Source organism: Rattus rattus, chromosome 12 (assembly GCF_011064425.1).
Source record: "Rattus rattus isolate New Zealand chromosome 12, Rrattus_CSIRO_v1, whole genome shotgun sequence".
Taxonomy (NCBI): Eukaryota; Metazoa; Chordata; class Mammalia; order Rodentia; family Muridae; genus Rattus; species Rattus rattus.
The window spans coordinates 3,578,855-3,591,908 of NC_046165.1; the positions used below are offsets into that span (position 1 = coordinate 3,578,855).

Here is a 13,054-nt window from a genome sequence, read left to right on the forward strand (position 1 = left end):
ACTGCACCATGTATGTACCTGTGCCTGCATGTATGTACTGTACTGTGTATGCACCTGTGCCTGCATGTATGTACTGTACCATGTGTGCACTTGTGCCTGCATATATGTACTGTACCATGTATGCACCTGTGCCTGCATGTATGTATGTACTGCACCATGTATGCACCTGTGCCTGTATGTATGTACTGTACCATATGTGCACTTGTGCCTACATGTATGTACCTGTGGCTGCATGTATGTATGTACTGCACCATGTATGTATCTGTGCCTGCATGTATGTACTGTACTGTGTATGCACCTGTGCCTGCATGTATGTACTATACCATGTGTGCACTTGTGCCTGCATATATGTACTGTACCATGTATGTACCTGTGGCTGCATGTATGTATGTACTGTACCATGTGTGCACCTGTGCCTGCATGTATGTACATGAACCATGTATGTACTTGTGCCTGCATGTATGTACGTGTACCATGTACATGCCTGTGGAAATCAGAGAGTGGCTTTAGATCCCCTGGATCTAGAGTTATGGATGATTGATTGTAAACTGTCATGTGGGTTCTGGGAATTGAGTCCTGGCTCCTCTCCAAGAGCAGTAAGTGGTCTTAACTGCTTAGCTGTCTCTGGAACTCAGTGTTTTTTTGAGACAGTCTCTAGATGTAGCCCAGAATGGCTTGAACTTGGGACAATCCTACTATTATGGCTGCCTTTTGAAGTGCTGGGTAGGATTTCAGACATGAGCCAGCACACCTGGCAACACAGTTTTCTTTTTAAAGAACAGGGATGTGTCTTTCCTTTGACTAAGGTGCATGAGCTTGGGTTAAAAAAGTATTCACTGTCTCTTCAGAATGTCTTAGTTCACCTGACTTGCAGCACTTGCTCTGTAAGAGCTGCTTTTAGGCCCATCAGACTGCTGACGCATCTCTCTGCTAGGGGAGCAGTGAAAGATGGCGTGTGTGTGTGTGTGTGTGTGTGTGTGTGTGTGTGTGTGTGTGTGTGTGTGCATGTGTGTGAGTGTGCGTGCGCACGAGGAGGACGAAGCTCTGTCTGCTTCCCTTTAAATGGGGGTGGGGACAGGATGGACCACATACATGCAGCAACATGTATATTCTTGAATTGATATTATGGAATCAAGGGAAGCAGCTCCTTTGAGTTTCTCAGAATAAAAGCAATTACTCCCTCAATTAAGGCTAATAAATGTTTTATGTGTGTGTTATACAACACATTCTAGAAGTCTTTGAAATTGAGGGAAGCACTTTCCCTAGCTGGGGAACTAGATCCGGGATGCAGCAGCTCTGGAAGGTCCTGATGGGGCAGCTTGAGGAAGGAACAGCTTACACTTCCCACAACTGCTCCTGTGCTTGGGTGACATGGACCAGTCCCCAAGGGTGCTGTTATTACTACAAGTGAGTTTCAGGGGCTTTCAGAATACAGTCGCATGGACAGGCCTTGCCTCATTCAGAAAAATAACCTGTCTGTCCGTCCATCCATCCATCCATCCACCCAACCCCTCACTCCCCCACACCAGGCCATCTCCATCCATAATAGAGTCAATTTTTTTAAATTTTCAGTTTTTGAGACAGGATTTCACTATGTAGAGCCAGCCGACCTTGAACTCACAGACCTGCCTGTTTCTGATGCCTGAGTGCCAGGATTAAAGGCTTGTGTGCACCTTGATGCCGGCCCTTTAGATGTCAGTTGTTTAGGCAGAGTATCTGCTTTATGTAAGGATGTCCTTCAATTTTAATTATCCTATTTAGCATAGATTTTGTTTCTTAAACTGGGCTAAGGTAGTTGCTAAGTGACTAATGATCTTCCTTTTTCCTTGTTAGTTAGAACCTGGCCCTTTAGATGAAATTCAGATTGCAACCATTCTACGAGAGATTCTGAAAGGACTTGATTATCTACACTCAGAGAAGAAAATCCACAGAGATATTAAAGGTAAGGGCTACTCTTTTTGTTTGTGTTTTGGAGACAGGGTTTCTCCTTATAGCTCTGGCCATCCTGGAACTCTGTAGACCAGGCTGGCCTCAGACTCAGAGATCACCTACCTCTGCCTCCTGAGTGCTGCCATTAGAGGTCTGAGCCACCATTGCCCTCTGTTTGTTTCCATTTCTTTTTTCTTTTTTCTTTTTTATTCCTTTTTTTCAGAGCTGGGGACCGAACCCAGGGCCTTGCACTTGCTAGGCAAACGCTCTACCACTGAGCTAAATCCCCAACCCCATTGTTTCCATTTCTTTGAAGCACCCTATGTGCTGAGCCCACCACACTTCTGTGCTCTCCCAGCTCTCCTGCCCACTCTGCCGGCCTGGGACCAGGCTGGGAACCTTGCTCTTACGCATCCTCCTGCCCTGTGGGGAGAGCTTGCTTTAGCTTCCAGGTAACCTTGGCAGTAACAGTGCCTTTCTTGTCATGCAGCGGCCAATGTTCTGCTCTCTGAACATGGAGAGGTGAAGTTGGCTGACTTTGGAGTGGCTGGCCAGCTGACGGATACCCAGATAAAAAGGAACACCTTCGTGGGCACTCCCTTCTGGATGGCGCCTGAGGTCATCAAGCAGTCAGCCTACGACTCAAAGGTGAGAGCGGTGCTGTGGGCCGTGGGGATGTGTGGTCCTTCTGTTTTGATCATGTGGCTTTCTGTCTATTCCCGAGGTAGGCTGTGGTGATTCTGTGACCTTGGTTAATGTCCACTTCCTTCTCCATCTCCTGCTACACCATTGGCTCCCTTGTTCATCTGTCCTTAGTGGCTGTCTTTACCTTAGTTTGTGTCTGACGTGGTGAAGATCAAAAAGGAGCAGGTGTGGGGACCGTACTGGGCCTTCTGAGACACGCAGACCCTAGATGGCTTAGGCTGTGAGGGTCTGGTCAAGAGGGCTGACCATGTCTACACATGAAGGCTGCTGGACCCTTGGCTCAGTGGATGAGGGGCAGGGCCTGGACAGAGCTGTGCCTGTTCTAGGTAGTGGGCAGGTATGATTCCTCAGTGATCACAACTAAGTGTTCTGTTTTGTGTCAGGATCCGTATCCTCAGAGGCTCCATCAGCCGGGCTTCCCTGTCGGCTTCTGTTCCTAATGCTTTCACTTTTTGCTTTTGTCCTTTAGTTTTCTAAAACCTTGTAGTATAGACTAAAAATGGCCGTCCATCAGAGGACTATGCACAATAAACATTGTCATCGCAGAGAATTGGCTTTCCTGAGCACCAGACTTTCAGAGTGAAAAATAATTAATTCAGAAATGTTCACAGGCCAAACTGGTTTCTCTTCCCTTCTTTCCACTAACTTATTATCCATCCATCCATCCATCCATCCATCCATCCATCCATCCATCCATCCATCCATCCATCCATTCATTCATTCATTCATTCGAGTTACCTGTCTGTGTATTGTGTGTATTGTGTGAATTGTGAGCGCTGATGCCCTGGAGGGCCAGAGGCTCCAGATCCCGGAGATAAAGGCAGACAGACAGGCTGTGAGCTACCTTGACCAAGCCAGCTCCGTCAGTCAGCAGGTTCTCAGGGCAGGAGTGAGGACTGAGAAGATAAAAAGACAGTTAGACAGCATTTAACATGACTCCTGCCAGTTCTGAGGCTGAAGCAGATGTTTTATTTTCCAATCTGCTTTTATACCACTTTAATCACATGCAGGATAATGAGATCAGTTCTGAGTCAAGGAACAAGCAAGACTCCAGTAAACACCTTTCTGAGGGCTCATCAGGATGACCAAGACAAAAGGACGGGCCACACAAGCTTCAGCTGAGCCTGCTCTGAGCTTTTCATTAACTCAAATGTAAATGTTCTATTTCCTGAGTACTGGACCAAAGTCCAATTCCCGCCAAGTGTCTAGAAGGTAGTAGCCCCAAAAGGCTCTGTGAGCTACCATACATGGACTCTGGAGATGGGGTGGGCTGTGACAAACAGGGATTGACATGGGTGCTGGGACAAACAGGGATTCTCGGCAGAGCAGTATGTATGTGCTCCTAAGTGCTGAGCTACCTCTCTCCAGCCCTCCAAACAAAACAAACCCCAGGTTAGTTTTGCTCTGTAGTCAAAGTCTGACAGCCTGACACACTGGTGATCTCCTGCCTCAGCCTTCAAGTTGTTAGGATTGTACACCTGTGTTAGCATGCCTGGGCTTGCGTCTCTGTCTTTCCTTTCTTTCTTGGACCCTCCCGTGTGTAGCAGATTTCTGGCCTCATTAAATAGTATGTGAAGCATAGGATAACTTCTCTTTGGAACCATGGGTACGGCTGTAAGGTGTGTGCTACTGTGGTGTGTCTTTGGGTGAGGATATAGGTATCCCTCGCTTTGGCTGGCTTGGTGAGCTCACAGAGAAACTGGTGGTGTGGTAGCTCCAGTAGGAACTCTGGTCCTGTCATCCAGCACAAAGCAAGAATACTTCAGGCTAGTCAGGTCTGTTCTCCACATTTGTCGCTTGTTGGTTCCTTGTCTGTTGGAAAATGGGTCACCTCCATGACTACTTCTCGTCTGAAGCCTTGTCTTCTCTTGGCCTTTTTCCTGAGTTCTGTCATGTAGGAAGTTGGGCGTATGGTCCACTGTTTGCTGTCTGAATTCATGTTTGGATTTTGGTAGGAGAGAGATAGGATCCAGGTTCTTAGCTGTCCTGGTCATTCTCTTTCGGTTGTTGTAGTAAATTACCTTGTGAGCCATGGTCCTTATGACTTGGGGCTTAGGCCTCCCCTTTCTGTTGAGCCCAGGGCCGCTCATTTTCTGATTTCCCAGAGAGCTCTTCTGACACCTCTCTGAAGCAGATCCTTGTTGTTCAGCTTTTGTTGTTCTTGACAGACTGTACTTCCTTGCCTGACTCATCTGAACCCTCAGGTGCCACAGTTCTAAGTATAGTCATAGACCAGCAGGTATGTGTGTTGGGGTTTGGTATCTGTGCTGTTTGGTACCCTCTGTCTTCCTGGTCTTCATTTGTTGGGTACATTGTGTTTAAACGTGTTTGGGTGTTTCCATGGCTTCTGATCACGTATGAAATGGCTAGGTGTCCTGGGTGTGCCAAACCTTTGTCAGTAGGCATCAGATGCACACAGAAGACTGCACAGGTCCCTGCACAAGTCCTGGGGGGAAGACAGCTCAGCCAAGCTAGAACTAGCGGAGCATGGGAATGCTGGGCTGCGCGTTAAGGAGTTCACTACCACTCACTTCTCACATGGGTGGGTTTGAATATTTCCTGGTTTGGTTTTGACTGGTTCCATTATAGAGTCCAGTCTGGTCTTAAACTTTCAGTTCTTCTGGGCAACCAACCTCCATAGCTAGGTTACGGTGCTCTGCCATCATTCCTGGTTGGGTTCAGGATGTTCCAAAGAGGAATGTCAGTTGCTTGCAGCCTGGGGGTTGGTCACTCTGTGTACACTGGGCTGAGTAAGCAGGGCCAGTTGCTTGCAGACTTCTAGGTGCAGTCAGTGCACAGCAGACCTGCAGCAGAGACCATCACTGTCAGGCCTAGTAGCGGGGTAAGCTAAGCCGATGTGGAAGTGTAGAGACCTGGATGGAGAGCCATCGCCAGAGGCCCTGTGGGTGTGTGGTGGGACGTGCCTTGCCTGGGAGCAGGGGAGTAGGTACCGGTAGTCACGAGGACTGCAGAGGGAGCACGTGAGAGTCAGGCCTGCCCCAGTGCTCCTGCCCCTCTTCTTCCTCCTGTGTGGCTTTCCCTCTTCCTCTGCCACCTTCATGGCGCTGACTGGGGGCACTGTGGTAAGGATTTCTGCTGCTCACAAGGTTGCAAGAGAATGGGACTCCAGGTGGTTAAAGGCCAGAGATTGTCCTGGTCCCATGGTACCCTGCATGGGCCTCTCTCGCCACCCACCTGTGCCTTATGGCCTGGATTGATGATGAGTCCATGGCGCAGTGACAGGAGCAGGTGCTGCTCTCCACCCCGTCCCCACATCCTCTTTGCCAGCCTGTTTTGTCCTGTTTCACTGGGTTTGAGCTCCTGACAGCCCCGCTTGCTGTAGAGTTGCCCTAAGACTTGTGTTCCTTTCATACAGTGCTCATTTAAGGAACGCACTGTGCATAGTGGTGACAGACACACAGGGGCTTGGGCTGTCCTAGTGCCGAGTCTGTCTGAGGCTCAAGTCAGAATCTGCAGGACCCTAGGCTGGGAATACACTGAGAGAGAGAGAGCACATCAGCTGTCAGGGGTGCTTAGTCAGGGCTTTAGTACTGTGGTAACTATAGAGACCACAGGCAGCTGGGGAGGACAGGGTTAATTCACCTTCCGATGTACAATCCCTCATGAAGTCTGGCCAGGACCTGGAGATAGGGACTGCTGCAGAGACCACAGAAGGATACCGCTTGTTGGCTGGTTCTTTCTGGCTGGCTTAGTTTGCTTTCTCATACACCAGGGCCACTTGTCCAGGGGTGATGGCTCCACCCACAACGGTCTGGGCCCTCCCACATCAATCATTAATCAGGAAAAAAAAATCCTCCTCGGCTTGCCTCAGATCAGTGTGATGGGGCGTGTCCTCCATCGAGGTTCTCGTTCAGCTTGTCAGGTTGATACAAATCCAACCAGGACAAAGGGAAATGACACGCAGAGTAAGGACTTGAGACCTCGTGCTTAAAGGTACTGGGGAATTGGCAATAGAGACTGTTAGTGATTAAAGGACCTTGGGCAGCCTAGTCATCATTTGGGACATGTGGACTTTGGATCCTAATTCAGATGAAGCAGGTGTGGAAAGTTTTATGGTTTTTAAGCACTAGGAAGACTCAGGTATTACTTGATATTAAAGAATTATAGATACTCCTTGATAAACTCACTGTAAGTTGGAAGCACCCCCTTTTTTTTCTCTTGCCCATTCTGGTAGCAGTGCTGCCTGGAACATGGGCCGGCTGCTGCCCCCAGTACCACACGAAAGCCACCGTGCACCCAGCCCCTCCAGCTGCTGTGCACACAGCCTGGGAAAGCTCCAAGTTCAGGAGCTGCATTTCTACTACCAGTGTCAGGATGCAGGCAAGCCTGCTGTCAAGATAGCTTTTGTCTGTTTGTCTGTCTCTTTCTTTGAGACAAGGTTCTACTGTAAAAAGCTCCAGTATTTTGCTGTGTATGTAGCTTGAGCTGGCCTCAGACTTGTGGCAATCCTGCTGCCTCTGTCTCCTGAGTGCTGGGATTACAGGTCACTATCCTTACCAAAGTCTGTGTGGAAGTGACAGTAATGATTACCGTTGTGTGCTGTATGTATGACTATGTTAATGCTGTCTGTGTGTTGTAATAAACATTCTGTAGCACTGATGGAGAGCATGTGCCCCTGGGTTCAGTGCCCAGCACTGCAAATGCAATCAAACAGAACAAAAATGCTTTAATTTCTAGGCACAGTGGTAATATACACAGTTGTCCCTTCCTACACCTTTGTAACTACCCTCCTTGTGAAAATCAAGGGGACCGACAGGCTTAGGGAAAGCTGTTTGTCTAGTGTTGTAAGACACTGATTGTAGAGCTGATGTTTGAGACCAGGGTGCTCACTAGGTCTGAACAGCAGTGCGTGGCACCAGGTGCTGCTCAAGGGATGCCGTTCCTCCTCCTCATCTGCTCCGTTGGCTGCTGCTGCTAGGGCTGCAAAGTCCCCACTGAGCACACCTGACACAGGCATGCTGTCTGCCGTAGACGTGGCCGTCTGCATCGCTACTGGAGCAGTTTTGTATTTGTATATATGTAGCATTTGCTACATAAAATCTGTCCACTTGTTTCCTATGTTAAAATCATGCTGAGGGCTTGTGTGTTTTGTAGTTCAGAATAACGGTCTTTTTCAGGACCTGAGAGTGAAGCACACGTGCTTTCCCCTCCCTTGTGCTTGTCTGAAGGTGGGTCTTGTTCCATGCCCTTAAGATGCGTTTGTCCTTGCAGGCGGACATCTGGTCCCTCGGCATCACAGCCATAGAACTGGCCAAAGGCGAGCCGCCACATTCTGAGCTGCACCCCATGAAGGTGCTGTTCCTCATCCCAAAGAACAACCCTCCCACGCTGGAGGGCAGCTACAGCAGGCCCCTCAAGGAGTTCGTGGAGGCCTGCCTGAACAAGGAGCCCAGCTTTGTGAGTGCGGGGCCTTCCTGGGGTCGGCTTGGTCTGCATTTCCTCTGTTGGGCTTGTGCCAGCTGCTCTTCCAGCCGTCTCCCTGATCTCTGGAATCTTGGCAAATGGATTCATTTCTCCTCTCCCTCTCCCTCTCCCTCTCCCTCTCCCTCTCCCTCTCCCTCTCCCTCTCCCTCCCTCTCCTCTCCCCTCCCTCTCCCTCTCCCCTCCCTCCCCCTCCCCCCTCCTCTTTCCCTCTCTTTCCCTCTCTCTCCCTCTCCCTCTTTCTCTCTCTTTCTTTCTTTCCTTCTTTCCCTCCCTCCCTCCCTCCCTCCCAGAACTCTCTGCAGACCAGGCTGGTCTGCCTCTGCTGGGCTCCCCACTTCCCTGACCCTTTAATTATGGATGCCCAGTTTTTGTTGCCCATGTTGCCCTCTTGCCTTTCAGGGATTTAAGGTGTAATTATTTTATCTTAGATTCATTGAGCCTGAAGAATATTTTACTTAGTATTGTAAGGTAGGAGTATCAGTTTTTAATATTGATAGAGAAAAATCAGGCTGTAAAACTAGAAAGCCACTTCAGCAGTAGCAGAGCATAGACTCAAAATAAAGGAAGCAAATGTTCAGTTTCCAGTTGTCATGTGCCAGGAGACAGACACGTAGGTACACATGAGCCACCCACTCTGCCACCCTGCCTTTTCTCTGTGTTTACTCAGTGGTGGCAAAGCCTGTGGCCTTAGCTACTCTGAGCTTTCCTCATTTTTCTCTGAGAATTGGGGCAGCCTGTATGTTTCGTCCCATGTAGCCCTCCGTGCCCTAGCTTTGTTTTGGGTTTAGCTGGGCCAAGGCTTCACTGAACCCAAAGAATAATCATGGAGAGTCCCCGTGAGCTTTTGTCTAAAAATGGTGAGAAGATGGATTTCGTAGGAGCCAGTTCTGGCAAAGGATTTAAAAAGGACAGGCAACCCAGTCTCGGCTCCCAGGGGCTACAGGCTGAGGTCAGCATGCCACTGGGTCAGGTATCAGATGGTGGGTGTGGTGTTGGTGTCAGTCCTGGTGGTTGATTGTTGTGCCGTGGTGCTGCACAGTGTAGTATACGAGGGATCCGAATGTGTGCACACGCAGTGCTGGTTCATTCCCACCATGCCCCCTTCTACCTTGGCTTACCCTGGACCTTCAGACACGAGGGCTCCAGAGCTGAGGAAGTGGGATGTTTGGATGTCACAGTCAGATGTGTTTGGGGGCAGGGATCTTTGAGACTCTCTGTCCCTGGTTGGCCACTCTGTGTCTTGGGGAGCTGATGCCAGTAGGGGGAGCCACTGGCTTAAACTCTCTGTGCATTTGGTGGGAGCTGTGCCATTCCTGGGTGGGGATCAAGCTATTGGTCCCAGTCACCAGTGTGGGGATAGCTTCATGACCTATTTTTCTAAGTAGGGAGTGCTGGTGACTGAGGGGACCCAGCCAGGAGCCAGTCAGGTCTCTCCTGACTCCTGCCCCTACCTCGTAGATGTCGAACCTGTGAACTCAGTTTCCGGTATTCGTCTAACACCGGAGGAGATCATAACGACACGTATTTCCCTTAGCCAGCACTTACCATGAGAAACCAAGTAAAAACAAGATAAACTCTCTCAGACAGCACTCACAAGGTTCTCTGTGGAGTTCTTCGCAGGAGTTCTCTTGCTTTGGTGAACTGCTCTAGTAGGATGCTTCAGTCTTTGTTGGAAACTCTGTGCCATTTTCCTTGTGCCTGTAAACTTGGGCACGGGTATGATGACTTCTCCAGCACGCGTGAGCGGGAAGCAGGCTCAGAAGCAGAACCCAGGGCTGCTCCGTGGTACGGTGGTCTGGCATTTTGACCCAAAAGTCTTGTCTGTTAGAGGGGGATGAAGAAGAAACTTCCTCTCCTGCTTATGTCGACGTATGTTTTCCAGAGGCCCACTGCTAAGGAGTTATTGAAGCACAAATTTATAATCCGCAATGCAAAGAAAACGTCCTACCTGACTGAGCTCATCGACAGGTACAAGAGGTGGAAGGCGGAGCAGAGTCACGAGGACTCCAGCTCGGAGGACTCGGATGTGTAAGTCGCCCTGTGGGGCTCCCCACGCCTGCAGCACACTCTTGGACCCTGCTTCTTTGGGGGTGGGCTTCTGTATATGTAGCTGTGGCAGATAGGGGTAGAGCTGGGGGGGCAGGCAAGCAAAAGAGAGTACAGACAGAGCCATGGCCGGGAGGAGGAACCTGTGGAGACACTGAGGCCCAAGAAAGACGAACAGTGAAGTGGCAGATGGATCCTGAGGAGAGCTGAGGCCACTGTGTGCGGGAGGTGGCAGTGGCAGTGGTTGGGGTGGGCCAGGGGCGGGGGCCGGGGGTCATTGGTCTGCGCAGTGCAGCCCCTGGCCTTGCCTGTGCTGGTGAACTTGGGATTTCTATTCCAAGGGAGACAGACAGCCAGGCGTCTGGAGGCAGCGACTCTGGGGACTGGATCTTCACCATCCGGGAGAAAGACCCCAAGAATCTGGAGAACGGAACTCTTCAGCCCTCAGATTTGGAAAGAAATAAGGTACAGCGTGCCTACCAGCCAGTGGCCCTGGGGAAGCGTTCACAGTGAGCCTGCTGTGGGAGCAAACGAGGTCCCCTCCAAGCAGCTCCTTGCTGGCATCTGCCCTTAGGGAGTTGACGGGTTAGAGATTGAGCTCTGTCTGACCACCCAAGGACTGAGATGCGGGCCTGAGCGGGGTGCTGGTCTGCTCCGTGCTGGTCTGCTCTGTGCTGAGTCGTTACCCTCGCCTTGTGTAACACGGTCCTCCTGACCCTCAGCCACGTGGTGGACTTGGATGTGACGCTTCACGTGTGAAAACTCTGAGTAGCTGTCGGGCTTATAACACCCTGATTTCCCCCTGGGAATTTTAATTTCAGGCCCTTAAAGATCAGTATGTTCTTTTGGTACTTAATATAGACTTAATGTTGGTGAGGTGGTTTTCCACTTAAATTTACAAAAAGTTATGTTTTAAAGATGAGTTTGTCTGTCCATCTGTGTGGCTGCACAGGCCTGAGGAGCTCATTAGTTCAGAGAGAGTGGGAGTCTCTCACTCTGGCGGTACGGACAGAGTACCCGGCTTCAGCTCTCTAGGTTTTCCTCAGCAAAACCTGCAGAGCACTCGTGTCTTTGTCTAGGGCGTTCACGCCTGGCATCTTGCAGTGGGTTCACAGCTACGTGGGTGGCGCCCCTTTGTAGAGAGAAATAGTTTCCTCAGGGGGCGGCTGGAGAATCCAGTCATCCCTTGGTAGGATTCTGCCTATGGCAGCGGTGCCTGCTTCTAATAGTCTCTTCTCTCCTTCTCCAAGATGAAAGACTTCCCAAAGAGGCCCTTCTCTCAGTGCTTGTCCACAATCATTTCTCCTCTGTTTGCGGAGGTAAGAGCCTTGGCTGCCAGGGATGGGGGGAAGGGAGGAAGGGGACCAGGGCTGTCCTTCTGAGGGTGGTTGTTGGTACAAGTTAGGGGCATTAAACCATTTGCAGAGGCAGTCTCAATGTTGCATTATGTCCATGGTGACCACTGGCCCTGGGCGCTGCCTTCCATAAGCCAGGCAGGTGACCAGGGAAAGCCGTGTAGGTTATTACTGGGCTTAAACTGTTTAATTCACCCCTCGGTAGCCACCCCAAATCCACTAGAAATGAGATTAATATTCTGGAAGTTCTAGAGAACCGAAGCGGGAAATCTCCTTTTTTTATTTTTGTTTTGTTTCATTTTGCTTCCCCACAGTGTGCCCTGTCCCCTAGTGTGCCCTGTCATTAGGGTTAATGGGTGAGGACTAGAGTTGGGTGTTTAGCCCTTCGTTTTAGACGCCCATTGGAGCTCAGCAAACAGTGACATAGAGTGTGTTGAGTTTAGCAGTCTGGTGAAATGGACGGCCCTGGTTCTCCTGTCTTGTCTTTGCTGCTTTGAGACACTTAGGTGCGGGTCAGGTCAGAGGCAGGGGAGTGGAAGATTGCAGATTAGTCTCCAAATTCTGTGCCTGGAGGTGCCAGGAAGGACTCTGCCTCTGTGGCCCTCTCCGCCTTGGCCAGTCCCTCCCCATGTCCCTTAGAAACAGGACGAGGAAACTTGCTCTCGGGTTAACACCGTGTGGGGCCCGAGCTGGGTATTGTCTAAAACACGTGCTAACAATGGAAGCAGCGGGGACTCTGGAATATTCCACGCTATGGGTTCTTTCAGGAGAAAGAGTTGAAGTTGGTCTTAAGCCTGGGAGGTGCCTTAAGTCACAGTGATGCCTCATGAGAGCAGAGGAGGGTATTGCGGAGTCCTGGGGCTCAGGGTTGCCACGTTTATGTGAGAACATTTTTGACCCCGAAGGCCGTGTGCCTGAAGTTTATAACCAGGCCCATAACCATCAGGAACGAGGCTTTGGTACCCACAGTAGCTGCCGGGTGGCACCAGAGTTGTACATGGGAGGCACTGATGGCACTTTCAGGGTGAGCAGAGGCTGCACGGGGAAGAGAAAGCCGAGCGTGCGAAGGCGTGTGCAGTTACTAGGCTAGTGACTGTGGTCTGGTCTGGAGGGGACACCTGTGTGTACTCTAGAGACAGAAGATGAGGACCCAGAGTGACTCAGGAGCCACAGAACTCTGCCTGGGCCCTCGTCAGCCTGGCGTGTGGTGTTGGCAGGGCCAGTTCGTCTCTTCTGGAGTGGCTGCTGCCCAGTCTGTGCACGTGTATGACCCTGCTCTTGTGTGTTTCCAGCTGAAAGAGAAGAGCCAGGCGTGCGGAGGGAACTTGGGGTCAATAGAAGAGCTGCGGGGAGCCATCTACTTGGCGGAAGAGGCCTGCCCTGGGATCTCCGACACCATGGTGGCACAGCTTGTACAACGGCTGCAGAGGTAACTGGCTCCGGGCTGGGACTGGGTTTCAGGAGAGGAGCCTGGTGTTGTTGGCCTGGCTTCCTAGACTAGGAGCTGTCGCAGGCTGTGGCTTGGTAATTCTCTTTGGGTTTTCTTGTTCTGTTGTCTCTTGGGCCATGGGCTC

At 50.6% G+C, this 13,054-nt stretch overlaps 1 protein-coding gene across 1 annotated transcript in view; it reads left to right on the plus strand.

The window, feature by feature from the left end:
• The window catches only part of Stk24 (serine/threonine kinase 24), a 97,511-nt gene that overhangs the window by 78,572 nt on the left and 5,885 nt on the right, over positions 1 to 13,054 (plus strand). Inside the window, exons 4-10 of the mRNA XM_032917339.1 lie at positions 1,834 to 1,942; positions 2,420 to 2,577; positions 7,867 to 8,052; positions 9,962 to 10,107; positions 10,467 to 10,590; positions 11,376 to 11,444; positions 12,773 to 12,909. Coding sequence (XP_032773230.1) covers positions 1,834 to 1,942; positions 2,420 to 2,577; positions 7,867 to 8,052; positions 9,962 to 10,107; positions 10,467 to 10,590; positions 11,376 to 11,444; positions 12,773 to 12,909 — 929 coding nt within the window. The remainder of the gene's footprint in view (positions 1 to 1,833; positions 1,943 to 2,419; positions 2,578 to 7,866; positions 8,053 to 9,961; positions 10,108 to 10,466; positions 10,591 to 11,375; positions 11,445 to 12,772; positions 12,910 to 13,054) is intronic.